The sequence below is a fragment of the Temnothorax americanus genome, unplaced genomic scaffold (genome assembly GCF_048541705.1).
Source record: "Temnothorax americanus isolate GAGA-0224 unplaced genomic scaffold, ASM4854170v1 Scaffold10, whole genome shotgun sequence".
Lineage (NCBI taxonomy): Eukaryota > Metazoa > Arthropoda > Insecta > Hymenoptera > Formicidae > Temnothorax > Temnothorax americanus.
The window spans coordinates 1,423,584-1,450,424 of record NW_027509231.1 but is presented as its reverse complement, the minus strand read 5'-3'; the positions used below and the strand labels follow the sequence as shown (position 1 = coordinate 1,450,424).

General features: G+C 29.5%; 4 protein-coding genes across 4 annotated transcripts; all 4 read left to right on the top strand.

The window, feature by feature from the left end:
• The first annotated feature begins 369 nt into the window (after positions 1–369).
• LOC143901059 (uncharacterized) lies at positions 370–3,670 on the top strand. Its single transcript, XM_077413016.1, has 3 exons — positions 370–599; positions 2,537–2,899; positions 2,992–3,670. Exons 1-3 carry the CDS (start codon positions 542–544, stop codon positions 3,297–3,299), a joined length of 729 nt encoding a protein of 242 aa, XP_077269142.1. The 5' UTR covers positions 370–541; the 3' UTR covers positions 3,300–3,670.
• A 619-nt stretch (positions 3,671–4,289) lies between these two features.
• On the top strand, positions 4,290–15,167 carry LOC143901145 (uncharacterized). The gene is made up of 5 exons (XM_077413146.1): positions 4,290–4,489; positions 7,372–7,737; positions 7,868–8,172; positions 12,906–13,317; positions 14,593–15,167. The coding sequence occupies exons 1-5, from the start codon at positions 4,432–4,434 to the stop codon at positions 14,895–14,897; spliced, it is 1,446 nt and encodes a 481-aa protein (XP_077269272.1). The 5' UTR covers positions 4,290–4,431; the 3' UTR covers positions 14,898–15,167.
• A 140-nt stretch (positions 15,168–15,307) lies between these two features.
• Positions 15,308–21,588, top strand: LOC143901066 (protein takeout-like). The gene is made up of 3 exons (XM_077413029.1): positions 15,308–18,510; positions 18,865–19,227; positions 19,372–21,588. The coding sequence occupies exons 1-3, from the start codon at positions 18,453–18,455 to the stop codon at positions 19,674–19,676; spliced, it is 726 nt and encodes a 241-aa protein (XP_077269155.1). The 5' UTR covers positions 15,308–18,452; the 3' UTR covers positions 19,677–21,588.
• A 2,000-nt stretch (positions 21,589–23,588) lies between these two features.
• Positions 23,589–26,598, top strand: LOC143901036 (uncharacterized). Its single transcript, XM_077412976.1, has 3 exons — positions 23,589–24,110; positions 25,412–25,774; positions 25,901–26,598. The coding sequence occupies exons 1-3, from the start codon at positions 24,041–24,043 to the stop codon at positions 26,206–26,208; spliced, it is 741 nt and encodes a 246-aa protein (XP_077269102.1). The 5' UTR covers positions 23,589–24,040; the 3' UTR covers positions 26,209–26,598.
• Positions 26,599–26,841: the final 243 nt, after the last annotated feature.

Below are 26,841 nucleotides of genomic sequence, written 5' to 3'. Positions count from 1 at the left end.
CTTTTTATTTTGTAAAACAGAACTTTATTTTTAGTTTTTATTTATTGTTTATAAAATTTGTTTTTGGTCTAAATATGTTGTCTTTAAATAGTTTTCGAGTACGATCGAGTACTTAGAACAAATCATATAACTACAAAAGTAAAAAAAAACTAATTATTAAATCAATTGATACGTAGTAGAATATATATACATGTATTAAAGAAACGGATCAATTCTGAACTCCTCTACACTTAATTTCCCTCTCTCCTCTGGAAAAATATAAATTAATTCTCTTTCTGCGCTTATCTCCCACTTTAAGTTGTTTGATCAACTGATCATGCGCAGATTAGAAAAGATCCATTAAAACATAGTGTAGAACGTTATTTTCCTTCTACGCATGTGCTATTAAAATTGGAGTGAGTATTGTGGGAATGTTTTAAAAATAAGGATTCTGCATACAGAAGCTCGTTATTCTCGATTCGACTTCGTCGTACCATCGTTAAGATCGGTTCGGTGTGCTTTCGTGTAGGTACTACTTCGCAGGAAACTTTTGATTTAAAAAATGTTTGCTGCAATCTTTGCCTTTGTGTTCGTGACAGCATATGCTGCAGATGAAATACGTGAGTAAACAAATATTAGCCACATTTATCTCTGTTACAATGTACTAAACCATCAAAGGTGAAAAAAATACACTTGTTTTGAAATTGCTAGCATATAAACAGCTCTTATAATTATCTTAAGGCTCCTGTTCACTCACTGCAGCCATTTTGGATTGATGACGTCAGAAGCGAGGAAATCATGAAAATATATCATGAAAATACTTGCGATTTACACTAAAATAAAAATGCTTTTTAATAAAATACCATTTGTAAACGATAAAATAAATTTGTAAAATACACCGAAAATTCCCTTTTTATATGAGTAATCCACATTTGTCGAAGTAACAAGAACGAAAACAAGCCGTTTGACAGCTGCCGAATTGAAATAAGTATTTGCTTGCATATATTAAATCACAATAAAGTGGATACCTTCGGTATATTTTAACACTATCACAATAATTTTAAATTTAAAAACACTGCACTAAAATGAAGAATAACGCTGTAAATTGCAAGGACAATTTTGCTTTGACGTGTCATTTTTCACGTCTTATAGTTCACAGTTTTGCCATTGTGGCGCTGTCACGCGGAGTTGGCTCGCGAGCCAGCAGGAGCCTTAAGGCAATTTGGCAAATGTTAAGTATTAACAAATAACTAAATAATTCTCTTTGTTAAAATCGAGTTTAATGTTAATTAATTGCAACACACGTTATTAACAAGAATATAAGCTAGATTATTTATCTTTTTCTTAATAAATACCAATTATACATCATCTCTTGTCTAGAATTCTAAAGCGTACGAAAAAAGTTTCAAAGTTCTATAAGCTATTATATATGATCGAAATGTATAACAACAGAATAAAAATTTTAATCCTATTTTAATTTGTAATGGTATATAATGCTATGGTGTTTTATAGTATTTACAAATAATGTTAAAATAAAACTAGTTGGACAATAGAAATCAATATTAACTAAACTGTGAGAATGAATAGAACAATTAGTATTTGTACACGTGTAAACATATGTATAAGTACGGCTCTGAGAGTTTAAACACTGACATTTGACATTATATACAGGATAGGCTTACAATTAATAGAATAACTTGTTTCATAATAAATAACGTAAAATTAAAAGAAAATTGTGCAGAATGCAACTTTGTTTAATTACCTTATTGATGATTAAAACATAATTATTATTTAGTAAATCTTTGAAATAATTTAATAATTCATATACGCAATAATGTATTATTTAAATTTATCTGAAATATTTCAATTGCTATTAATATAGTATGAAAGAATATTAAATATTCCTTATATACTATATTTTTTAATATAGGAAGGAATTTAAATATCAAGAAAGTTTATTTTCTGCTTTTGTTTTCTTTCTTCTTCTTATTATATTAAATATTTGGTAAATGTTTAGTATAACGCTCTCCCCTCCGATTTTCTTAAAACTTTGTAAAATTGTTTATTTTTGTGTGTAAAAAACATTCTGAGAAGGAAAATCGTCGCTCAGGTCTCGTTTTTTTTAAATTTAATTTTAAAGTTATGATGTCGGTAAGATAGGAAAATGATAATTTACGTTTGGGCATACACACGTGTGTGTGTGTGTGCCCTTGCTTTAATGAAAATCACAACTTCTATAAAGCAGGGCATACACACGTGTGTGTGTGTGTGTGCCCTGCTTTAACGAAAATCACAACTTCTATAAAGCAGGACATACACACGTGTGTGGGTGTGCCCTGCTTTAACGAAAATTACAACTTCTATAAAGCAGGACATACACACGTGTGTGTGTGCTCTGCTTTAATATAAAAATTAGAACTTCTATAAAGCAGGGCATACACACGTGTGTGTGTGTGCTCTGCTTTAACAAAAATCACAACTTCTATAAAGCAGGGCATACACACGCGCGCGCGCGTGAAGAATGAATTATTAAAACAATTCTTTGAACTCTTTATAGCCTCCTACATTCACGTGTGCGGTGTCAAAGATTCCAACTATACTGAATGCTTCGTAGACAACATCAACAGAGTGATAGGTAAACTCTGTCTGATAGGAATCCCAGAATTTAACGTTCTTCCGATGGAGCCAGTGATTATCGAGGAAATAGTTGTCTATGATACAGACAAACTTAAATTAAAGCTCAAAGATTCAAAAGTACGTGGAATATGTGATTTCGACATAACACCTTCTCACGTAATTCCTGGAACGTATTACAAGTTTAATTTCATACTCAAACACCTTACCATGAACTCCACGTATGACTTTGACATACGTGTATTGGTATCACTTGCTAATAAGGGAGTAATTCACGTTTCTACAGGTATGTATGATACAGTCGATCTTACATTATTTACCTCAATATAAAAAAATCGTTCTTATTTCATTGAAATTAAACTATGTTTTCTTCCGCAGATGACGTAGAAATGGAACTAACCATAGAGTTGAAAACTGTAACCAAAGGTGGTAAAACACAAATATATGTAGCGAAAGTAACCACGAATATCGATTTAAAAACGTTCAATTATGAATTCGATGACAGTGAGAAGGACTTAGTTCAACTACATGAAGTTATGAAAAATACCATAAGTGAAAGCGAAAAGGATATTATCATCAAAGTTAAGCCAAAGTTAGAAGAGGTAGTCTCCAAACTGGTCTTATCAGTTACTAACAATATACTCTACGACAGATATGATCAATTGTTTCCCGCCGAAACGCCATAAATTGCCTAGAACTTTGAGATTTATTATCGCAAAATGCAATATGCATCCGATCTAACTAAAGAATAATTGAAATATATTATATGTAGACTATATTTAAATTATTAATAAAATAACAATATTTAAAAAATTGGCGAAAAATTGATATGTTTTATTTTAGTTGGATAATGATAGCAAACATTTAATCGTTATCGATAGATTGCTAGCACAATAGTACAGCTTATAGAAATAAGTTAGTCAAATAAAAATATTATTTGTCTGTGTATCACTTTGAACACTACGCTTATTGGAATAAGAATATTAAACTGTAATATCTGATATATGTATAATAATTATAAAATTATCAAGGAATGTTTAATAAAATTGAAATATTATATTTTGTTATATTATTTGTATTTACAACTCTATATAATACTTAAAATTAATAAGTCTCTTACTTAAGTTACCGTAAATTTACAATTTCTATTATTGTATTTGCTACGAAAAGAGATTTAAAATTATTTTCTATATCTTTATACATATATCAAAAATTAATACATTTTCAATATACAATATATACAAAATGTAAATATATTATTTGATATAATATAAAATATTTAAAATCAAACTTTCCTCAATTAAAACTTTAATTTTTATTTTTTATTTATCGCTCGTAAAATTTACCTAACTTCTGACTCAAGTGTGATTACGGACATTTCTTCAGATTTTGGAATTTTGATCGAGAATTTAAAACGTATGAGTTATGACCAGAATAAAAGGTCACGTTTGATGCAAATATTAAAACCACGCGTATTACGTATTTTAAAAAAACCGGTCTGTCCAGTAATCTTTATTCTGTGAATTCTATTTCTGAACTTGTTTTGTAAAATGAAAAATAGTTTGTTTTCTGGTATATGCTCTCCCACCATAAATGCTACATGATCATGTGACCATACGAAAGCTAGAAAAAGAGTACAAGATGACATTTTCATTCACACGCATGTGCATATCGGAATAAGAGTGAGAAGATTGAGACAAAATTTTAAAATATAAGAGTTTCAGTGTATATGAAACTTTCATTATAGTCGCATGGAGAGATCGCAGATACGTTCGTTATAAGATCATTCTCATGGTTTTAGAGCTACCTCAGTGAAAAATGTTTGTTGCACTCTTCGTTTTTACGCTTGTGACTGCGCATGTTACTGCAACACTACGTAAGTATTTTATAGTATTATATATTTAATTGTATTACACAACGTGTGTGTGTAAAAAACTGTCACGCGAAGCATAAAAATCGTATCGTGATTAGAACATAGTAATATTTTTCGAGTTAGATAATGCGTCTTGATAAGTAACAAAGATTTTAATTGTAATTTACTATTGTCGGTTGTATGATGATAATTTCAAAAAATAATAAGTATACAGTGGTATTACGCGAGCTGCATGTGAATGTCTGCTATCGTGAAGATTACGATAACATAATGGGGACATGTGCCTGAAAAAACATTTAAATTAAAGAAAATTGTGTCTTAATTATAGTTCTCGCGCATTTAATCAAGATTATAACAATTATTAACTTTGACAAGAGCTTCCCATTTATCTTCGACGTCACATCTCGTAGATCTGGCTTGCCGCGAACGAGATGTAGATGCACATTTTTATTTCGCGCGATTTTAGAAGAACAGAATATTCTAATATGTGAACTATAAATAATAGAAATATTGCAAATAATAGAAATCTTTATGTGACGGCACTGAAAAAATTTTTATTATCTCAGTTATTTTATCAATGAATCATGATTATTTTGTTACAACTCTTGAACTATGATTAAATATATCGTGATTTGATTAAGAGTTGCATACCATTATTAAATCATTCAAAATAATTAATGTTTTGTCATTTAAAATTGTCTCATAAACAAGTTAATATATTATTAATATTAGCAAAAGGATTGTGTTTGACCCAACTGGTAAATTTTATTGTTCACAATACGCTACGTTTCGACCGCAGATTTCGGTCCTTTTCAAGCGTGTAGAAATTCACAAATATTATTAGTTAGACATAATGCCCAAACTAAAAACGCCGAATCTAAAAACTGAACATGAAAAATTATGGCACGCGACAATAAGTACAAGTTCAAAAATAATTATATGAAAACAAACAGAAATTGTATACAAGATCAATTGTAAAGATTGCAATGCTACGTATATTGGGCAGATAAAAAGACATTTGTGCACGCGTCTGAAAGAACACCAAAACGATATCAGAAAACCGGCGAGCATCAAGCATTCTGTAGTGAGTGAGCATCGAACATATCCTGTAGGCATGATTTTGACTGGGGGAAGCCAGAAATAATACATAAGGAGAGGCAGATTAGAAAGAGGGAATCAGCGGAGATGTTTTTTATTAAAAAATTTCATGACACCATATTAATTTACAAAAGGACACGGAGAGTCTTAACGCTCTCTACAAACATATCATAAAAGAATAAATGTAATTCTATCTTTTTCTTCTTCTCTGTTTCCCTCTTCACGCCTTAGCTTTTAATATTGACGTCATTGGTTTGTTTATTACTTGTTTGTTCTCGTCAGTTAAAATTTTACCACCGCACGGCTATGGACATGTTCTTTGACATAAACGAATAACGAAAATGCCATTAAATTGTATCTTACTTCTGAGAATTTAACGCACAAATATGTAAGTTTTTGATTCATATAATTAATTTTGGACTTGTACTTATTGTCGCGTGCCATAATTTTTTATGTTTAGTTTTTAGATTCGGCGTAGTTTGGGCATTATGTCTAACTAATAATATTTGTGAGTTTCTACACGCTTGAAAAGGACCGAAATCTGCGGTCGAAACGTAGCGTATTGTGAACAATAAAATTTGCCAGTTGGGTCAAACACAATCCTTTTGCTAATTGTTAATTATTCACCGGCGATTCAAGTTCTCCGTTCTTATTATTAATATATTAGTAGGAAATTTAGTCTCTTGTCATAATGTTTGAGTTATACTGTGAGTAGCTGACGTCACAAATGTATTTTAAAGTTCAAATAATGAAAAAAATTACCATCAGATATGTCAATAATCTTGTTCGTTTTAAATGATGTAATATTATATAATTTTACTTCGAAGGACAATACAGACGTACCAAGTTTGTATTTACATAAGTTACGTTGCGTCATAAGAAGTTTTTTGTCTTTTTGAATAACTTGATAAGTTACGAATTAATAATTGTGTGAATAATTTTATTTATTATAAAAAAATTTCTTGAAGTTTTTTTCTGATTTAAACTAAAAAAGTTTGATATTGACTGATTTGCCGACAGTAATAAGAATCAAATTTATTTCCTGTTGTACAAATACTTTGTTTACTGCATATTTCACATTTCTGTTTGGAATGTGAAATCCACACAGAATGAAGATTTAAACTATTATGCCTCTTAAAAGTATGAAGATGTACAATAGATTAAGAATTTTAAATGTTGTTTTAATGTATGATAATAGCAATAGCCTATGCATCTATATGTCACGAATTAAAAAAGCAAGTTGAGGAGCGGATAACAATATTAGCTGAGTCTATGGAAATCGATAGAACGATTTCTATTTACGCGCGTATATGCATGATCAGGTCTGAGGGCAAACTACCATCGCCAACGTTTAACTTTAATCGCTTATGATTCTGATATTATTATGAATTTAAAAATTATACAAATTTACATTATATTCAAGATTATATTATTCTCTCTCCTTTCTTTTTATAGTCACATTAAAAGCTTTAATAAACTTTATAAAACATTGATTCAATTCAATGAGTAAATATCTTATTATGAATCTTGCATAACTTAATGTTACCTATATATTATTCTTATTAAAAATATGTTGTACACTCAATTTGTTAATAATACAATATCTTTGAACACATTGGAAAGTTTACCATACTATATAATGTTCGCTTGCGTTATCGTTATATTTTAATCGCAAAGAGTGCATAATGTCCTGAAATATAATTTGCTTGTTGCTGTATTGAAACTTGTATTGACGATTTTATCCAAAAGTTTTTAGCTTTGAGAAAAATAATATAAACTTTTTACAGCTTCCTATGTTCGCCCGTGTGGCCGCAAAGATCCGAACTATGATCAATGCATAAGAAACAGCGCTGTACTTCTGAAGGATAAAATCTGCACAGGAATGCCGGAACTGAATCTTCCACCGAACGAGCCATTAATTATTGATAAACTAGTTGTTTACGACACTGCCAATGTTAAGTTGCATCTTAGTGATGTGAAAGTATATGGAATTTGTGATTTTGTCATAAATTCCGTTCACGCAAATCCTAACAAACTTCATTATGATTTTGACGTCAATCTTAAGGCTCTCCGCTTTGATGCCACGTATGACTTTAACGTAGGTATATTGCTCACGCAGATTGCTCACAAAGGAATATTGCACGTTACTTCAGGTAAGTAAAATAATTTGTAAATTTTATATTAAAAAATGAGAATATTTAATAAAACTTAATTTAGGATGCAAAATTAAATTTTTTTTAATTTTCTTGAAATTAAGTATTAAAATTATGAAATTTATTGCAGACAACTTAGGTCTAAAACTAGGGGTGGATTTCAAATCAGCAATTAAGAACGGCAAAACAAGCGGGTATGCGTCGAAAGTAAATTTGAATCTCAACATCAAAACATTCAACTTCAAGTTTGATGAGAAAGAAAAGGAACTAGTTAATTTACATAAAATATTTAGCAATGTCATATCCGTCAATCAAGAGGAAATAATTAAAACTGTTAAACCGAAATTGGAAGAGGAGCTCTCCAAACGAGTAATTTCAATTTTCAACCGCGTATTCAATCGTATTAATTTTGAAGAGCTATTTCCTGAACGAGCATAAATTGTCTGGAATTTTTTGATCTATTCAATTTGCTTTTTGCTTGATTTTCGTCATAAGTTTTTTCATGTTTGAAAATGTTAACTGGATAATAAAAAAAATATTAATTATTAATTTATCGTTAAAGCAACTGCACACATTTGTATGGATTAACAATTATATATTCTACATATATTACACTGATATGTACTTTTTGTATCATTTTAAATACACTATGTTTATATTGGAATAAGGATTTTAAGCTGAAATATATAATGTTACAGCTTTATAAAATTATTAATACATGCCTAATAGAAATTGCAACTTATATTTATTTTATGTCTATATTTGTAGTTCTACTCGTAGAGAATAATATTTAAAAATAATAAGCTCGATTCTTGGTCCTCAATAAATAGCTTATTCACATATTTTCCGTATTATATTTAGGAATTATAATAACAGATTCAAAAATCTTCTTTACAAAAACCAAGTATCCTGGTAAATTTAATAACGTGTTTTGTAAAAAGATTAAACAGGTATATTATCTTTTGAATAAAAAGACGTTCTAAAAAATAGAGAGATTTTACAGTACATATAAAATCGATTGATTCACGTTGATTTTATTTGACATTTACTGTATATTCGTTACGATCGTTCTCGTGTGGTTTTAAAAAGTGCCAAGAGATTCTTTCATTTTGCAAAAAAAATTATTTTGCGGAAGATGTTTGTTGCACATGTTACTCTTACAACTTGTGATATCATACGCTGCAACGGAAGTAAATGACGTAAGTAAATAAAAATATTTGCCACATTTTTATTTACACAATGTACGTAGAATTTTTATTGTACATCAAAAGTCTGTCATCGGCGCGACGCTAAAGACTCGAATCACAATTAAGAAATGCAAATTAATGTAATTTTATTTGTCGAGTTAAATTTTATTACTTTAATTTACTCTGTTGTAGATCATCTTGACTAAATGAATTATTTTGATTGACTAGGTATATGGTAGGAAACTTAATAGAAATGTCTGACGTTGTGAACATACGATAATATACGCATATGCATTTGCATTTGCATATGCATTAAAAAAATTAATAAATTGAAAAAAACTTGTATTTCAATTCTCGCGCATTTAATTAAAGCAACGGTAGCAAATATCAATTTCAATAACAATTTCTGTTAAGTGTGGCATATCCTCCCTCTCCCCCAGTTACCCTAGTGATAAAAATCTAGCTACACTTTCGTGTAGTATTACAAGTTAAGGCCGGTTTTCACACGCAATGATTGGTGGCGCCAGGCCGCGCCAGTCGACTAATGCCAGTAAAAATGCAAGTGTAAACACTTGATGCAAACTGGCGCTAGTAATGTGGCGTTTACTGGCGGTTATTGGCCAAAGCATATAACCTCAAAATTTGAGGTTATATGGTTGTTGTCATTTACTGTGTGTTTAATAAATATTAAATATTTTTCATATTATACGCCAATCACTGTGTAAACACTTGTGAGTTTGCCAGTTGGTTCTGGCGCCAATGAATGCCAGTCAGTTGGCGCCACCAATCATTGCGTGTGAAAACCGGCCTTTACACTATTTTTTTCCCATGAATATTTTGTTTTATCTTCAATCTCTAAAATACGACAATCGTAGACGATTACACTGAGAGAAATTTAAGTGACAACAAAATTTGATTTACTGCGAGAGCAAACTTTTTGCTATTGCCAACAGAAACCAAGTATTTGCTGTCACTATTGACAAATGATTTGCTAATACAGCAAAAAATTTTTCTCAGTGTAATGACATCAAATGTTTCAAGGTTTTATATTTTTTATAAGTAATACTTGCGTTGTGTAACAGTAGAATACATTTAAAATTTAGATCTTGTTAGCTTACATAACAACTATAAGTGTAGATCAAGATTAGCTATTTTTCTGTAGAATCAATTTTCCTCTCGCTCTTCCCTCTCTTTATTCTCATAACACTTTAATCATGCGCAGAACAAAAAAGCATACAGTATACAGAATGTGTAGCAGTGTAGCAGCAATTTCAATCTACGCATGTGCCAGTAGAATGTAAGTGAAGAGTGTGGGGAGATTATATAAAAATGTAAAAGGATTTTACAATATAGAGTTCGATCAGTTCGCGTTACTAACTCGAATTTGCCATTACATTGGTCATTATTCTCTTGAGGATATTTTACAAGATTCTATCTCACAGAAAGATCTCTTTTAAAAAATGTTTGCTGCTCTTCTTGTTTTTACGCTTGCGACTGCGCATGCGGCGGAATTGCGTGAGTAAATGACAATATTTGTCTTATACATATTTATTTACATTATATAATATACGTAGGATCCAAAATACACTATTTGTAAAAAGCTTGTTATACCAGCACCAAGTGTAAGAATTGGATAATTAAGAAATATTAATGTAAATCTATTTTTGGAATGATTCATATTACTCTATAATTACAGATATAGGATAAAATTTTAATGCTAATTGATCGCTCGAGGTATTAATTTAAATTATAATTTATGACATAATAATGCATGATGTTAGATGTTACACGTTGCTGCATAATGTTAAATTGCTACATGGGGAACGAAATGAGGGAGGGAAGGTACTGGAAGGTGGAGGAGAAAAGGATATGCAGACTGTGCGAGGGAGAGGAGGAGACGTGGGAACATACGTGGGAACGGTGTAGGGAGTGGGACGAGGGAGAGGGGAGTTGGCAGGAGGCAAGGAGTTGGGTGCTGGGAGAGAGAGGAAAGGGAGAATGGTGGATGAGGGAGATCGAGAAAGACAGAAGCAGGAGGGAGTACATGGAAGGGCTGGAAGGGGAGAAGTGTGACTGAATGGGAGGTGAATGAGAGTGAGAGAGAGAATGTGTGATAAGCCGATAGAAGGAAATAGGAGCGGGTTGATTTGAAATTCGGAAGCAAGAGAAAACGGAAGTCCTTTTTTGCGGAGAGGGTGTGTGTGTGTGTGCGAGCGGCGGGCGTGGGTGTGGGCGGACGCAGAAGCTGAAGCTCACATCCACACCATTAAGTTAAGTACTATAGGTTAGAATTAATAGGATAAGAGGATGTTGTAGAGAGATTGTAAAAGGTTTGGGAACGTTCCTGGGCAAAAACGCCTTTCGAGAACCCTACGGGGATATGAAATAAAGACATACATACATACATACATGTTAAATTGCTACATAATTATGCCCAGAGTTAAACAAACAAATGAAGCAGAGATTAAAGCGCGTGTACTAAAAGCGCATATTTAAAAAATGCAAACTAAAAAGAGCTGTAACTTGTAAGTTTTGCATATCTAATCAAGATATCAGTAAAAAAAATATGAATAACTTTGATGGAAACGCTTCGTTGAGAATTTTTAAATTCAAATATCATTAAAAGAATTCCTGCAACTTTATATTGCATTCTACAAACTTGGCTTGCTGCAAGATGCATTTGTATTTACACAATTTTAAGAGAACGAAATGTATTTTAGAAATTTTATGTGCTAAGTAAAGTGCTTTTAGTATAAGTTATTTTATTAAGGGGGTCGTCTGGTCAAGAGGCTGTTTTTGGGGGGGAATTTTTTGTAAGGAATCATAAGAATACATTTTTTTGAAACTTTTATACACGTTACCTTAAGTGAGAAACGTTCTCTTTAATATTGCTTCCTCATAGAGGAAGCTTTGTTTTCGTAAAAAAAATTTTTTTTTGTTTTTCTGAATGTGTTCAGAATGTTCTAAAATGTCGAAAAATTGCAATTTAAAAAAATGTCTGTATGTATGTATGTGTGTGTGTGTATGTGTGTGTGTATGTGCCAAATTTACCGAAATTTCTATAACTCCAGAACTAATCAATCAAATCTTAACGAATTATATATGAAATAGGGGTAGAAAAAACTGAAGAATATAATAGAATTAATAAAAATTGCTAATAATCAAGGGGTTCTTTTTTAATAAAATTTTGAATTTGCAGAAATGTTTGTTTATGCTTTAATTTCCACAATTTTGGAGATATCGATCTATTTCTAATTTTATTATATTTTTCAGTCTTTTTTACCCCTATTTCATATATAATTCGTTAAGATTTGGTTGATTAGTTCTGGAGTTATAGAAATTTTGGTAAATTTGCTCTAACGTTTAACATAACTTTTTTATTTGTTATAATGAGTAAAATATTCTCTGAAGGTCAAAAAATATCGTAATTATACTTTTTATAAGCAAGTCTTATCGCAATAATTATGAGTTTTGATCAATGCTAATAACAGGTTAATAACTAAGTGAATAGATCTGTTCGTGGGAAACAAGTCCGATTAATTGCAAACGTAACAGTATGAATCAAACTATTCTTTTTATACGAATAGGACTTTGTAATACTCTATATGTTTCATATCTCTTATTTAGAATGTGACGTTTTTAAGTAAAATGATGATTTAGTCTTATTTTTCAGTAGTAATTGAGGGCGTAGTAGTAATAATATTATATATTTATTATTTTCCTTGGAGTTTTTTTTTACAATTATTTTTACAATAATTAATAATCAAGATGTATAATTCATAACAGATTAAAATTTTAAATTGTACGTTAATTTATGAAAATTGATCATGCCTACGCAGTATTGTAATGAGTTAAAATGGAAAACCACTTGGAAACAAAAACATTAGCTGAATTGTAGAAATTAATAGAGCTGCAGTTGATATCGCGTATATAATCATGTGATTATAGCTCTGAACATGCACACTATTATCTTTATTTCAGTTTAATTTGAAGTTGCAGATTAAAGAAAATGACTTGAATTTTACAGCATCCTACATTCGCGTATGTGGCCGCAAAGATGCCAACTATGATCAATGCATCATGGAAAATCTCAACAGTGTGAGAGAAAAGCTCTGCACAGGAATGCCGGAATTTAACATTTCCTCGTTCGAGCCAATAGTTATTGACAAAATAGTTATATATGATACAGATAATTTTAAATTATCTCTCAGAGATTCAAAAATAAATGGAATATGTGATTTCGTCGTAAACTCCATTCACACAGATTCTGACAGGCTCCACTTCAATTTTGATGCCACATTTAAGCATTTGGTCGCGCGTACTTTATATGACTTTGATATACATATACTAGTACACCTTACTAAGAATAACGGATTGGCTACCGTTACATCAGGTATGTAAAATATTAATTTTGTATTATGTTCATTTTATCTCATTATTAATCTTATGTTGAAATAAAATAAAAGTTCCACTTAGCCGGTAAAAGAGCCATTAAGACCGGTATTCATAGTCAGATCTTATATTTAAGGTCGTCTTAAGTCTGGTCAAAGGCAGTTTTAAGACTCTAGCCAATGAAACGACTATATTAGCATCCTAAGGTGATGCTGGAGTCGTATGTATTACCGGCAAAATTACCATTTTCTATGCGTTATTAACCTATATCTGTCTTTGTATAGACAAGCTAGACAAGGATAGCAATTGAGATTGCACGCATACATATGCACGAATCGTCATACACACTGTACTCTTATATCAGACTTTTAATCTCGCTTTGGAGGGTTCATCGATGTTTTTCTTGTTGTGCAATTCAAGGAAATTCGTTTTCACGTTCATATCAATGGTATATCTCTTATATGAAGCACATCTTGTGATGAGTTGACAGCGATCGCTGCAACTCGAGACGCCATATTAGAATAAAAGCAAATAAAAAAATCTGTAATTCCGTAATTTTTTCTCGTTTTTTATATAAAATCGGAGTTTCCCCGAATCAATATGATGTATGTACTACAATTATAGAGAAGCATTTTTAATTCTGTCAAATTAATATGATGCTAAATGAGTAGAAAGAAAATGGTAGGTTTATCATAAAAGTTTGATTTCGTTTTATCAAGAGACGCGGTAGCGTCTCGCGTCAAGTTCGCGCGCAGATCGCGCGATTGCGTAGAATGTAGAACGACAACGAGATGCGCCGGAATATATATATATATATATTTATATATATATATATATATATTTATATATATTAGAATTCCTGCACCAGTAAAAAATTTAATGTCGATGAAAGTCCACTCTAAATTTTGTGTTAAAATAACTCATTCATCGTGTTACTTGTTGACATTTAGAAATGTTATATCGACATTTTTTACAATGTATGTTTACAATAATGTAAAAATAACTTGTAAAAAATGTTGATATAACATTTCTAAATGTCAACAAGTAACACGATGAATGAATTATTTTAACACAAAATTTATAGAGTGGACTTTTATTGACATTTGGTACACAAAATTTTTTACTGTGTGTGTGTATATATATATATATATATATATATATACATATATATATATATTCCGCGAGACTTCTCATTATGAACCCGGCTCACATTTCTGTATCTTATTAATGGCTGAACCTCTAGTTTCAAATTATCAAAATGTTTATTTTTCTTCAGATAACGCACTGATGAAAGTAAACATGGATTTAAAAGTGGCAACCAAGGACGGCAAAAAGGAGATATATGTCTCAAAAATAAACACGAAAGTCAAAATCCTATTTTTTAATTATAAGTTTGATGAAAGCGAAAAGGAATTAGTTCAACTGCATCAAGCTCTCAGTAATGTCGTAGATAGCAATTCACAAGATATAATTGCTAAAATTGAACCAGTATTAGAAGAGAAGATATCAGGAATAATCATCTCAGTTTTCAACAACATGACCCGTTCCAATTATGAGATACTATTTCCCGAAGAAGCATGAATTGTCTGAGTCTTTGAGATTGCAAGATCACTTCTTACACATACTGCGAAATTAAAAAGAATAACTCGAACAAATTTTATTATAATAGTTTGAGAAAGTCAGTGATATACAATTTATTTTAACTAAGAAATGGTAGACATTAATATTTATAGAGTGCCGTAGCGTAATATTTGGTGTAATAGTTGGTCGACTAAAAATGTCTCTGTATTATTTTAAATGTTAGTAGACTAGTTATAAGATTATCAAGTAGTAAATATTGCACCAATTATACTTTGTGTTTTATACCTCTTTTTTCCATAATTTTATCAATAATTACATTTATAATTATAATGAATAATTTCTTAATTTAAGTTTTATATTCTATTTAAATTTTAAAATATAAATTTATTATTTAAAAAGCGAGCAGCCAAATAAGCTGTAATTTTAATAATTCAAAAACAATACACAAACGTTTTAGAACAATTTACTAACTTGTATTAATATTATTTTAAACAAAGTAATAAATTAACAGAATAACAAAACCGATAGTTTGTTAGATGAACGGAAAAAAGTTAATATTTTCTTCTGTGAAAACAAAGTTCGAAAATAAAAATTTAAAAAATGTCCTTTTTAATATACATTGATATTTGCTTGATTTTTAATCACCGCGCTGTAGCTTTAAATTCTGAGAAATATGAATTAAATTTCTGAATTGATATTAAACTAAAGGACAAAACCATGCAGACATAATACTCTTATTTCTAACGAAAGAATTAAACAATTTATTCTTTCATTAATTATACACTTATAATTTTATTTTAAATATGGTAGTACTTCTCGATTTATACACTTTCTATGTAGAATTATTTATTTACCATATTAATTTAATAGAAGTTTAATTTGTACTTGAATGTACATATTTTTATTAATGTGTCTTAATAAATATATTTTTTTACTAAAATAGAATATATTGTACTAAAATATAAAATATAAAATATAAAATATTATACTAAAATATAAAAATAGAATATATATCGCATTATATACATCTTGGAATAAAAAAACTTGTTTTTTCCTGTACAAGTTTACAATCTGAATACATTATTTAGGATATTCGTCGAAACTCCATATAAATGTAAAGAAGGCCGAAGCTTTATAAATCACAGGGGGAAAAAAAGACAGTTTATTAAACTAACAGCGATAACAGAAATATGAAAATAAATGAGATGAGAGAGCAGATGAATATATGTACGCTTGATCAATTTACAGGCATCAGTCTCTATACACATTTATGTATCGTACAATTGCTAGGGCTGTTCTCTGACAGCGAAGTGTTGGAAAGTTCGTAAGAAAAACTCTTTTAATTTGGATAATGTTTAATGCAATCTTTTCTTTTACGGTAATAGCAACATGTGTTGCTATAACTGTAGCGGACGTATGTAAGTAAATATTAAATGTAAAAATCTGATTCGTTTAACAACTAAACTTCTGTCTTTTTTATACAACGATTTTACGAAATTGATAATCTATTTAAAAAAATTAGGATCTTATTAATTTAGAATTTTCATTGTTTTCCCTCAAAGTATACAAGTAACAAAACTATAGTTTATACGTTATACACATATGTTCTAAATGCTCGTTATCTCTTTATCTCTTTTTATTATTATGTTAAATACTTTTATGACATTTTTTAAATAGTTAATTATAATACATTAAACTTCTTTTATCTTAGATATTGTTTAATTTTATATTTGCAAATTAATGAAAATAATTTAACAGCTTCCTTCATTCATGTATGTGGCCGCAACGATTCCAACTATAATCAGTGCATCGCGGACAACATTATCGATTTAAGGAACAAATTTTGCAACGGGACTCCGGGTTTTCCAATGATTGAGCCATTAATGTTTGACAAAATTGTAATTTTCGACGAACCTAATGTCAAACTGTATATTGAAAATGTAGAGGTATGTATATGGAAATTGCGACTTTGCTATAACCTTCATTAATGTGGATCCCGACAGGCTTCACTTTAATTTTAATTATCTAATGAAGCGATTTGTCATAAACACCACGTACGATTTTAATATACGTCTGCTAGTACCAGTCGCTCACAAAGGAATATTACTCATTACTACGGGTATGTAAAATAATTGATCTTATTTAAGGTAAAACAAAAGTTTCAATGAAATTTAGCATAAAAGATTCAAAATTAGATTTTATTTAAATTGATCAAAATGTGTATTTTTTTTGCAGATAATGTAGAAACAAACACAACCGTGAATTCCAAGGTTACAGATTTTGGATATCAGTTCGGAAAGAACTTAGGTTTCAATTAAATGAAATTTTTAGTGCTGTCTTTGACGAGAATAAAGATATTATTATTAACGCTGTTAAACCAGTATTGGAAAGGAAAGTTTCCGAACTATATATATCAACATATTCAACAACGTAACTCAATCTAATTACGAAGAATTCTTTCCCGAAAATGAATGACTTGTTATAGGAACTTTACAATAGAAGAAAATTAATTCTATTCGATCTAAGGGCCAGATGTTTATTTAAGGTTTTTTTTTATATATTTGTATCGAAAATACGTCACATAATATATTTTTTACTTGCGCGTTGATCTCTTTAGAGGCATGTAATTTCACTAGTATTTTTAAATTTAAATTTTTAGGAAATACATATTCTTCAAGTTTTTTAAATAAACAAAAATACAGGAAATACAAATGGTTTCTCTTACCTCTTAAAATAGACAATGCACGCTTAAAGCTGGCCACACACACTTTTCGTAGAACGTAACTGTAGGATTTCGACCAATCGCGTTGCTCGATTCGAAAACGTACGGCCAAACGTTCCCGAATCGAGTAACACGATTGGTCGAAATCCTACTGTTACTGTTACGAAAAAGTGTGTGTCCGGGGCCTAATGTATGTTAATTTTTAACATTAATTTTAATTTATACTGTAGAATAAAAAGATTGCACAACTTTTTATAGCGCATTCTGAGAACCAGTGAGAGTATTCTTGTCAAATGCCAAGGTTGCTAAAATGTTAAGCATTGATATGGAATTTATGTAGTCAAATTGATAATTACATCAATTACTTATCTATTATCGATTTTCCCTCTATTTCTGCAATTTTATTCTTTTTGACATATTACAGAAATGGTAACCAAGTACATAACAAACCAAAGTATATATGTAGATTTTGGAAAAATCAGATGTCTAAAATTAACCTCGTTTAAAAATAGACATGAGATCAATGCAAAACCACATATATAATATATAGTATCAATAGACTCTATTCATTAATTCGGCGAACCTGCTAAAATCCTACAAATGCAAAGTAGACGTATTTGTAGGATCAATCTTTCACTGAAACAAAATTAATTGGCAGTCAAAGGAAATAAAAGGCGAATAACACACGAATATATATAAGCTTGATCAGTTTACGTGGATTCAGTAATCTCGGTTGCTTTTGAGATGACAATACGGCTATTCTTTATATAGTGTATATCTTAACAATCTTATAACAAATTCGTAAAAGTTTGTAAATTTTTTTTGTTTGGAAGATGTTTGCCATAATTTTTGTTTTTGGACTTATAACAACACATGTTACAGCGAAACTACGTGAGTAAATAAATAAATAAAAAATGTGTTCTTATTTCCATCGCTATATATGTGTACTCACGAACAAATCTATTCTACACATAAATAAAGCTTGTTATATTTTAGTAGGCATGAGTTGGCTTGTATAAAATTTTTCGAAAAGCACTAACATATAATTTTTTTTGTACATATGTTTTAAGTAAACTTAAATAAAAATATTTTTAAATAAATATTTGCTGAAAAAATTTAAAGATTATATAATTAAAAGAAAACATTTTGTCCAAGATTTTAAATCTATTATCAATGTATAAATCAATCGTAAACAGTTTAATTCAAAGCCGCAAGTTAATTAAGAAAATGATTTAAACACTGCAGCTTCCTACCTTCACGCCTGTAGCCACAAGGATACCAACTACAATCAATGCATTGCAAACAGCATCGGTAGTATAAAAGATAAAGTTTGCGCAGGATTTCCAGAATTGAACATTCCACCAGGCGAGCCATTAACTACCGACAACATAGTTATTTTTGACACAAATAATATTAAATTGGTTCTCAAAGATGTGAATCTATATGGATTTTGTGATTTTGTCGTAAATTCGGTTAATGCAGATTTTGAAAAGCTCCACTTCGATATTGATTTTTCATTACGACATATTTATATAAAAGTCACGTATGATTTTGATATACATCTGTTGGTGCCCGTTAGTCATAAGGGGCCAGTTGACATTACTTCAGGTAAAATAATCGATTCTACTTTAAAATAAAAGGAAAGTTTAGAGAGAAGACAAAACTTTTTTTTCTTTTAGCATAGAAAATTTAAAGTATTACTTTTTTAAAGTATTTTTATTTTATTTTATTATTAGAATGTATTTTTTGCAGAAAACATAGGATTGAAAGTAGGCCTGGACTTAAAAGTGATAACCAGAAACGGCAAAAAATATATATTTGCGTCGAAAGCAACCGCCAAATGTGACATCAAGTCATTCAAATATAAGTTCATTGAGGACGATAAAGAATTAATTGAGTTGCATAAAATTATTGGCGATGTCGTATCCAAAAATACAAAGGAAGTTGTTCAAGCTGTTGCAGCAGCATTTGAAGAGAGAGCCTCCAGATTCGTTATATCAAAGTTCAATGATATAGCCTTCTCTCGTTACGAGGAACTATTTTCGCCAGAGATATGAATTGTTTGAGACTTTGAGATTTATTAGGCTACATTAGGTTACGCATACAAAACTCAATTACATATTTTACTTAATTGTTTAATAATTTTTTATTAAACAACAAACGACGGCTAAAATTTTTTTAAAATTACTCGGAGTAGTGATCTTGATTACAAATATCGAGATTAATGTTATTTAGATTGACTTTATATATTGGCATATTTATCATTGACATATTGCATTCACGAGATGTGTCCCAAAAGTAATGAGAATGAATTTATAATGGCCCATTTACATATCCGAGCAACAATTACTTTGGATCTCCTTCAAAGTAGGCTTTTTGGGAACGCACAAACCGTTCTCAAAGTTCTACCATTCCTGGAAGCAGTGCTGGAAGTCCGCATGTCTGATGTGAATGTGTTCAGCGCGTGTGGCCTTTTGGATCTGATCGAGAGTCCCGTGATGGCGACCCTTTAACAGATTTTTCACTTTGGGAAAAGCAAAAGAATCACACGGAGCCCCAGGTACTGCTTTCAGGAATGGCAGAACGTTGAGAACGGCGTTCCCAACGTACACACCGTTCCCAAGAAGTCTACTTTGAAAGAGATGCAGAACATGTTTATCGGCAGTTTTATTACTGAATCATTGATTAGTTGGTTTCAAAATACAATTTTCAAGTTGGAAACAGATAGAGAAGAGAAACAATATTCGTTCATTCGTATTTAAATGATTGAAACGCTTGTATATACAAGCGTGTATCTAAAACTTTTGTATACTTTTTGCAAATTTACATGGTACATTATATATAGATATGTACATACATGTATATAACTTAAATTGTTACACGTTATAAATGCATGGTGAAAATTGGTGTAAATGAAATAAAAGCGCAACTATTATATTTTTATATTATATCTATTCTATTTTTTTTTTATATTCTATATGCAGTTACTTAAGAGTATTAACAACTAGCATGCCCCGCCGGGCTTCGCCCCGGCCCCGGAATTTTTTTTTTGTTATTCTGCTATTCGGGGCGAAGACGAATCCAACAAATCATAGATCATTAAAATCTGTCCAGCCGTTCTTGAGTTATAAGTGCTGTAACTAACCCGACTTTGTTTTATGTATATAGATATTAACAGAAAATATATATGACAAAATATATAACGGAATTTTAATGATATAATTGTATAAAGATAGGCCATAAAAAACTTTGTTTAATTCTATGTACGCAATATCGATTTCTGTAATGCGCTTTTTATGCTGGAAATTATCAGGTTTGCTATTACTTACATGAATAATTAAGTGTTTATATACATAATATTTTTATTATATATTATATAAAATATTCTTTACAAATATATGTATTACAAGTATTGCTATACAAATAACAGGTTACGGAAAGTAAAAAGAAACAGATGTTTTCCTTCTAATCAGCAATCGATAAATGTATCATATATATTATATAGGCTACGCGGTTTACTTAACACTACAAATGTTCTGAAGCATTTTTCTTCTCCTTTTCTTTAATGAAGAAAGAAAAAGAAAAAGAAGAACGCTTCAAGGCATTTGTATCTTATAAATATTTGTAAAATAATGAGCACCAAATTATTTCATCCGATCGCCCATTTGCACTTTGTTTTAAATATTTATCTACCCCTTTGTAAAAATTATGCAAGCAAAATTTATCTGTTACAACTTCCATCGCATAAGTATATTTAAATCTTTTAATAAAAAGAAATAAACTGTTCTGCAGCGCTGCACGCGCGCGCTCAAAAGATTCCAAGTCTGATAATATTTTTTATGTCGCCTGTTATTAATGATGTAAGTGTAAAGTAAAGAGAAAAATTTGAATTAAAATAAAATATTGCAGCAAAAATACAATTCTCTCTTAAAAAAAAAAAAAAAAAAAAAAAAAAAAAAAAAAAATAAACTTAATTTTAGCTCCTATCCTTAATTTTACTTTTGCAATTTTATTTTTGCTATTAACATTAAAAAGATATACATATTTCTCGACGAGATATTTTTTTTACAGAACTACATATCTCTGCAAAACTGATACAGACACAACATTTATCTGTGACATTGATAGAATCATTTTTTATTGGAATAAAATACTTCGTACTGTGTATGTTGCAAAAATTCTTATATTCTAATAGAATCTTATTTCCTAGTTTATGTAAGAAAACTTTACCCTCTTTATAAAATTTATTCTTTGTTATTTATAAATTTTATCTACAAATTTTCTGACTCAAACAGAAATATAACATGAGACGATTTTAATACATTTTTTACATTGAAATAAAATATTTTTTATACACAGGCTTCATTTATTTCCATATTATTCGATGAAGATTGATTCTAAATTTACATCATGCATGTAATTTCGCGTGGAAAATCCAAAGAAAATTGAGTTTTATTGCAATTATAGTGCGATTATTAATTCTTACGTAAGTACTGTTGCAGTATAATCTCAAAATCTGAGTAAAATAAGACAAATTCGTTATATGTAAATTATATAATGCATAATGCATCATGCTCAAGGTTTTGATCTAATAATGTTGAGTTATTTTGACAATCTTATTATGAGACTTTATTTTTTAAAAATCAATAAAGAAAGCGAATACAATTGTCTCTTTTCAAAAAAGGAACATGTCTATGTCAATTTTATTTTGTAATTGCACTTTTTGTAGCAATTCTACGATATTTTTTTTTAAACATACTTTTAAATTTTATTATATAGTGTTCAAAAAAAGTGGTATCAAATTTTAACAGTATGTAGTACCATGGTGCCTCTGCGCATTTTTTCATGATTGTTAAACAACATTTAAGCAATTGTTTTCAAGAAAAGTGGATAGGACGTGGCAGTCCAGTTGCATGGCCATCTCGCTTACCGGATTTAAATTAGTCAGACTTTTATTTATGGGGACATTTGTAAAAAACATGATGTACGCTACATCAGTTGACACATTAGATGAATTGGTACAGAAAATTGAAAACTCTTGTCAACAAATACGAAATAAACCTGGTACCTACTACATACTGTTAAAATTTGGTACCATTTTTTTGAACATCTTGTATATTAAATAATTAATAATCAAATTTTAAAATAGAATACTATTTATAATTTTATATGTATTCTGTAATGTATGTGTGAATGTTAATACATGTTTTCATATAGGGGAGACCGGGGCTAACTTGACACAATTTTTTCAAAGGCAATTTTCAACAATTAATTAAAATTTTCAAGCAAATTTAATGGTACACATTTAAAGAGCGTTCCTTCAGGTACAAAATTGCTTCAGGAAATTTTGTAATACGTAAAAATTACACTATAACTCAGAATGTTACCAAATTCCGTTGATAATACTGGCACATAAAGACGCATTTACAGTAGGAAAGGCAAGTTTTTACGATAGATTTTTAAATTGGCAAAAAGCCTAGTGTCAAGTTCGCCCCAGTGTCGAGTTAACCCCGGTCTCCCCTATATATATATATATATATATAATATATCCCCTATATATATATATATATAATAATTTTTAATTTATGCTAGAATTCAAGATAGAATTCTATAGTTTTAATTTTATATATTTTACAATTTAAAAAATTGTTTAAATTAAAAGACATATATATATATATATAAAATTAAAACTATAGAATTCTATCTTGAATTCTAGCATAAATTAAAAATTATTTTTAGTAGTATTTATAAAATATAACTGCATTCACTGAAATTGATTTAATGCAATATTTATTTAACATGTTTTAAAAATACATTTTTATTTAAATGTAATATTTATTCTCGCGTGCTATACATGAGGTAAATTACTTTTTTTAAGTGTAAATTTTTTTTATTTTATAAAAAAGATATATTTATTTTTCATACAATTTGCCTAATTCTTTAATTTTAATATAGTTTAGATCACCATGGGATATTGTCAAACTTGAATAAATAATGACTATGAAACAAGAAATGATCAGTCGCTATGTAATTAGTGTTTTTGAACGAGAATATTTTTTTGCTCGCTATACTGTTTTCTTCTATTTTGTCTTTGTCTTTATTGTAGTTTTATTTTCTGCAATGGATATTCTCTATCAAATGATGCTTAATTCTCTTCTTGTGTTTTTTTCTAATAACACATTTTCCACGTAATTACGCAAACATGTGTAGAGACAAAAAAATTGAAAGATGAAGTACACGGGATATTTTGATACACGTGCAATCAAAAAGAAAAGACTGGAAATTAAAAGATAATAACAAGATGGTATATAAAAGCTTGCGCACTCGTGTAAATCAGTATTGATTTATATCTGTTCTGATTCACAGCGACTAGAAGTGTAAAGTTCGTCAATAATAAAGCAGAAAAATTCCGTTTTGAAAAATGGCTTGGAAAATGTTTGCTACAATTTTTACTTTTGCACTAGTACTGGCTTATGTTGCAGCAGAAATACGTAAGTTTAGTATTTGTTCAAATTCATTTTTATTGTAATGTGCTGTAAATGACTATAGTCATATTACAAAAAAGACTCGTTATACTTTGAAGCGCAAAATTTGGATTGAGATGAAAAGAATATCAATAAAATATTTTTTGGATTAGTTCCTTGATTTTGATGCGAACAATAGACTTTATACAATCCCATAATTTAATAATTTTATTATTATGGTTATTTAAAAAAAATCAATATTAAATATAACATAATAGTGCAGTGGCAATGTAAACTGCATATCTGTCATATACGCATTGTTAAAATGCTCTATTAAAAATAATGTAAAAGTCACAAGTTTGAAGAAATATAGACAAGAAAAAAACATAGTTATAATCATAATCTTTGCGCTCTTAATTAAGATAATCTGTTAAGAACTTTTAGTACTATACATAAATGATATTTTATTTGTTAAAAATGAGTTTGATCTTGATCAATTTGTGACGCATTTAATCAGTTTTTTCTAGGCGCATGAATAACTCCGTCATTATATATTTTATTTTGTTTAGAATGCATGGTATTTTTTCTTCCTGCCCTTTTTATAAGTATAGAATCAGGTTTTAATTATATATTTTTTATAAGTAACAGTAACGATTTACGCATTAAGAGAGTTTTAAACTCATTTTAATTAATATAATAATGACTGCTATAATGTATATATAGTATCTACACATAAAAAAATAACCAGAAATTAATTAAGCAATAAAAATTAATTCCAACTGAATTATAAAAATTAATACAGCGATTTATACACGTGCAAACATAATAATTATGGCCTTGAATGTTGCGAACGTTGTTACTATACTCACATTATTAATATTTAAATTTAATCGTTTATGTCTAGAACAATCATTGATTCTGATAACTCATAATATTTCTTCCACTTAAAATAATTTATTTAATATTTTATGTAACAGCGCACAAATACAATTAGCGTAGCGTACATTTAGTATGTATCAATAATAATAAAAATTGCATGTTATTTTAAAACATTTTATTATTTAACATGGACTTTTTCAATTGTCAATTTCATCCAAAAATTACAAGTTAACAAAAATGTTTTATCAAGAGACACGGCAGTGTCTCGCGCCAAGTACACGCGCAGCACGAGACCGCCCCGTGTATTTTTACACGAGCCAGAAAAGTGCGAGTATTTGAGATTTTCGGATATAAATAACGGCTGAACCGGTCAAATTCTCAGTAGACTCAATGGATAGCTTAGGTTTGAATTATACAGTAAAAGTGTTTTTATTATTTATTCTTTACAGCCTCTTACATTCACGTATGCGGTCGCCAAAATCCGAATCTGGATCAATGTATTACGAACAGCATTAACGATCTGAAGGATAATATTTGCAAAGGAATGCCGGAATTAAAGAGTCCACCAATTGAGCCATTTTTTGTTGACAAAATAACTATTTCCGACGTAGATAATGCCAAATTATACCTTAGAGACACAACAATAACGGGACTTTGCGATTTCACTGTAAATTCTCTCCACATAGATCTTGATAAGCTCCATTTCGATATTAGTGTCATATTCAAAAAAATTTTCTTGAACGGCACGTATGATTTCGATGTACATGTACTGGTGCCTTTTGTTCAGAAGGGACCCGTTTTTCTTACTACAGGTATGTATAATTTAAATATGATTAAAATAAAACAAAAATTTACAGAAATTTACTTTGATAAACTTTAAAGATTTAAAACGCAATTTTCTTTTAGCGATGTTATCAGATCATGTTTTTTTCTTGCAGAAAACTTGTTAGCAAATGCTGGCGTAGATATGAAAATCGTGAACAAAAATAATAAGAGATATGTATATATGTCAAAACTGAACTTGATTCTCGACATTAAAACATTGAGCAGTAAGTTCGACATGAACGGAGAGGAGAAATCTCAATTAAATGAAATTTTTAGTACTTTCCTAGGCAGCAATGAAGAAGAATTTATCAACAGAGTTAAACCAACACTAAGTAAAGAAATCTCTAAACAAGTACTTTTGATTGCGAATAACATAGTTAAGCATTTCACTTTCGACGAGCTCTTCCCTGAACGACCGTGAATTGTTAGAACTTTAAGATTTACTGTCACAAAGTCTCTCCGTAAATTCGCCATTCAATTTGTGGGGCTAATGGGGATAAGAATTTTGTGCAAAATGCGTTTAATATGATACATAGTTATCAAATTATAAACTTAATAAAATTGAGATACTGTATTTTATTAAATTATGTATTTATAATTTTATAACTATAGATATATATATATATATATATATATATATATATACATATATATACTTGTAACTAATGACATTTTATTTCTACTAACTTTAATTTTTACTAACTTTATTATTATATCGATGTAAAAAGCTTATGTTATAAGCCATAAGCCATTTATGTATGAAATAAATACCTTGTTTTAATACGCACAAAATTAAATATTGTATTTATTAAGATGTTTCTTTTTATAGTATCTAAAAGTTGATAAAGTAAAATATGTCGTAACATATATGCGTCGTTTTAGTTTAAGAAAAGGGGGAAATCTTGAAGAGAAAAGGATTTTTTGCAAACTAAATATGTACACAATATATTTATAAATATCACATTTACAACTTTTATAGCTTGCTATGCATGGGCACATAAAGTTTGCGATATATATGTTATAGTCAAAGCCCGAAACGCGGGCATTCCTAGGA

Coding starts and splice junctions, on each gene's coding strand:
- LOC143901145 (XM_077413146.1), top strand. CDS start 4,432: ATGTTTGTTGCACTCTTCGTTTTTACGCTTGTGACTGCGCATGTTACT. Junction 4,490..7,371: donor GCATGTTACTGCAACACTAC/GTAAGTATTTTA, acceptor AACTTTTTACAG/CTTCCTATGTTCGCCCGTGT. Junction 7,738..7,867: donor AATATTGCACGTTACTTCAG/GTAAGTAAAATA, acceptor AATTTATTGCAG/ACAACTTAGGTCTAAAACTA.
- LOC143901059 (XM_077413016.1), top strand. CDS start 542: ATGTTTGCTGCAATCTTTGCCTTTGTGTTCGTGACAGCATATGCTGCA. Junction 600..2,536: donor ATATGCTGCAGATGAAATAC/GTGAGTAAACAA, acceptor AACTCTTTATAG/CCTCCTACATTCACGTGTGC. Junction 2,900..2,991: donor AGTAATTCACGTTTCTACAG/GTATGTATGATA, acceptor TTTCTTCCGCAG/ATGACGTAGAAATGGAACTA.
- LOC143901066 (XM_077413029.1), top strand. CDS start 18,453: ATGTTTGCCATAATTTTTGTTTTTGGACTTATAACAACACATGTTACA. Junction 18,511..18,864: donor ACATGTTACAGCGAAACTAC/GTGAGTAAATAA, acceptor TAAACACTGCAG/CTTCCTACCTTCACGCCTGT. Junction 19,228..19,371: donor GCCAGTTGACATTACTTCAG/GTAAAATAATCG, acceptor TATTTTTTGCAG/AAAACATAGGATTGAAAGTA.
- LOC143901036 (XM_077412976.1), top strand. CDS start 24,041: ATGGCTTGGAAAATGTTTGCTACAATTTTTACTTTTGCACTAGTACTG. Junction 24,111..25,411: donor TTATGTTGCAGCAGAAATAC/GTAAGTTTAGTA, acceptor TATTCTTTACAG/CCTCTTACATTCACGTATGC. Junction 25,775..25,900: donor ACCCGTTTTTCTTACTACAG/GTATGTATAATT, acceptor TTTTTCTTGCAG/AAAACTTGTTAGCAAATGCT.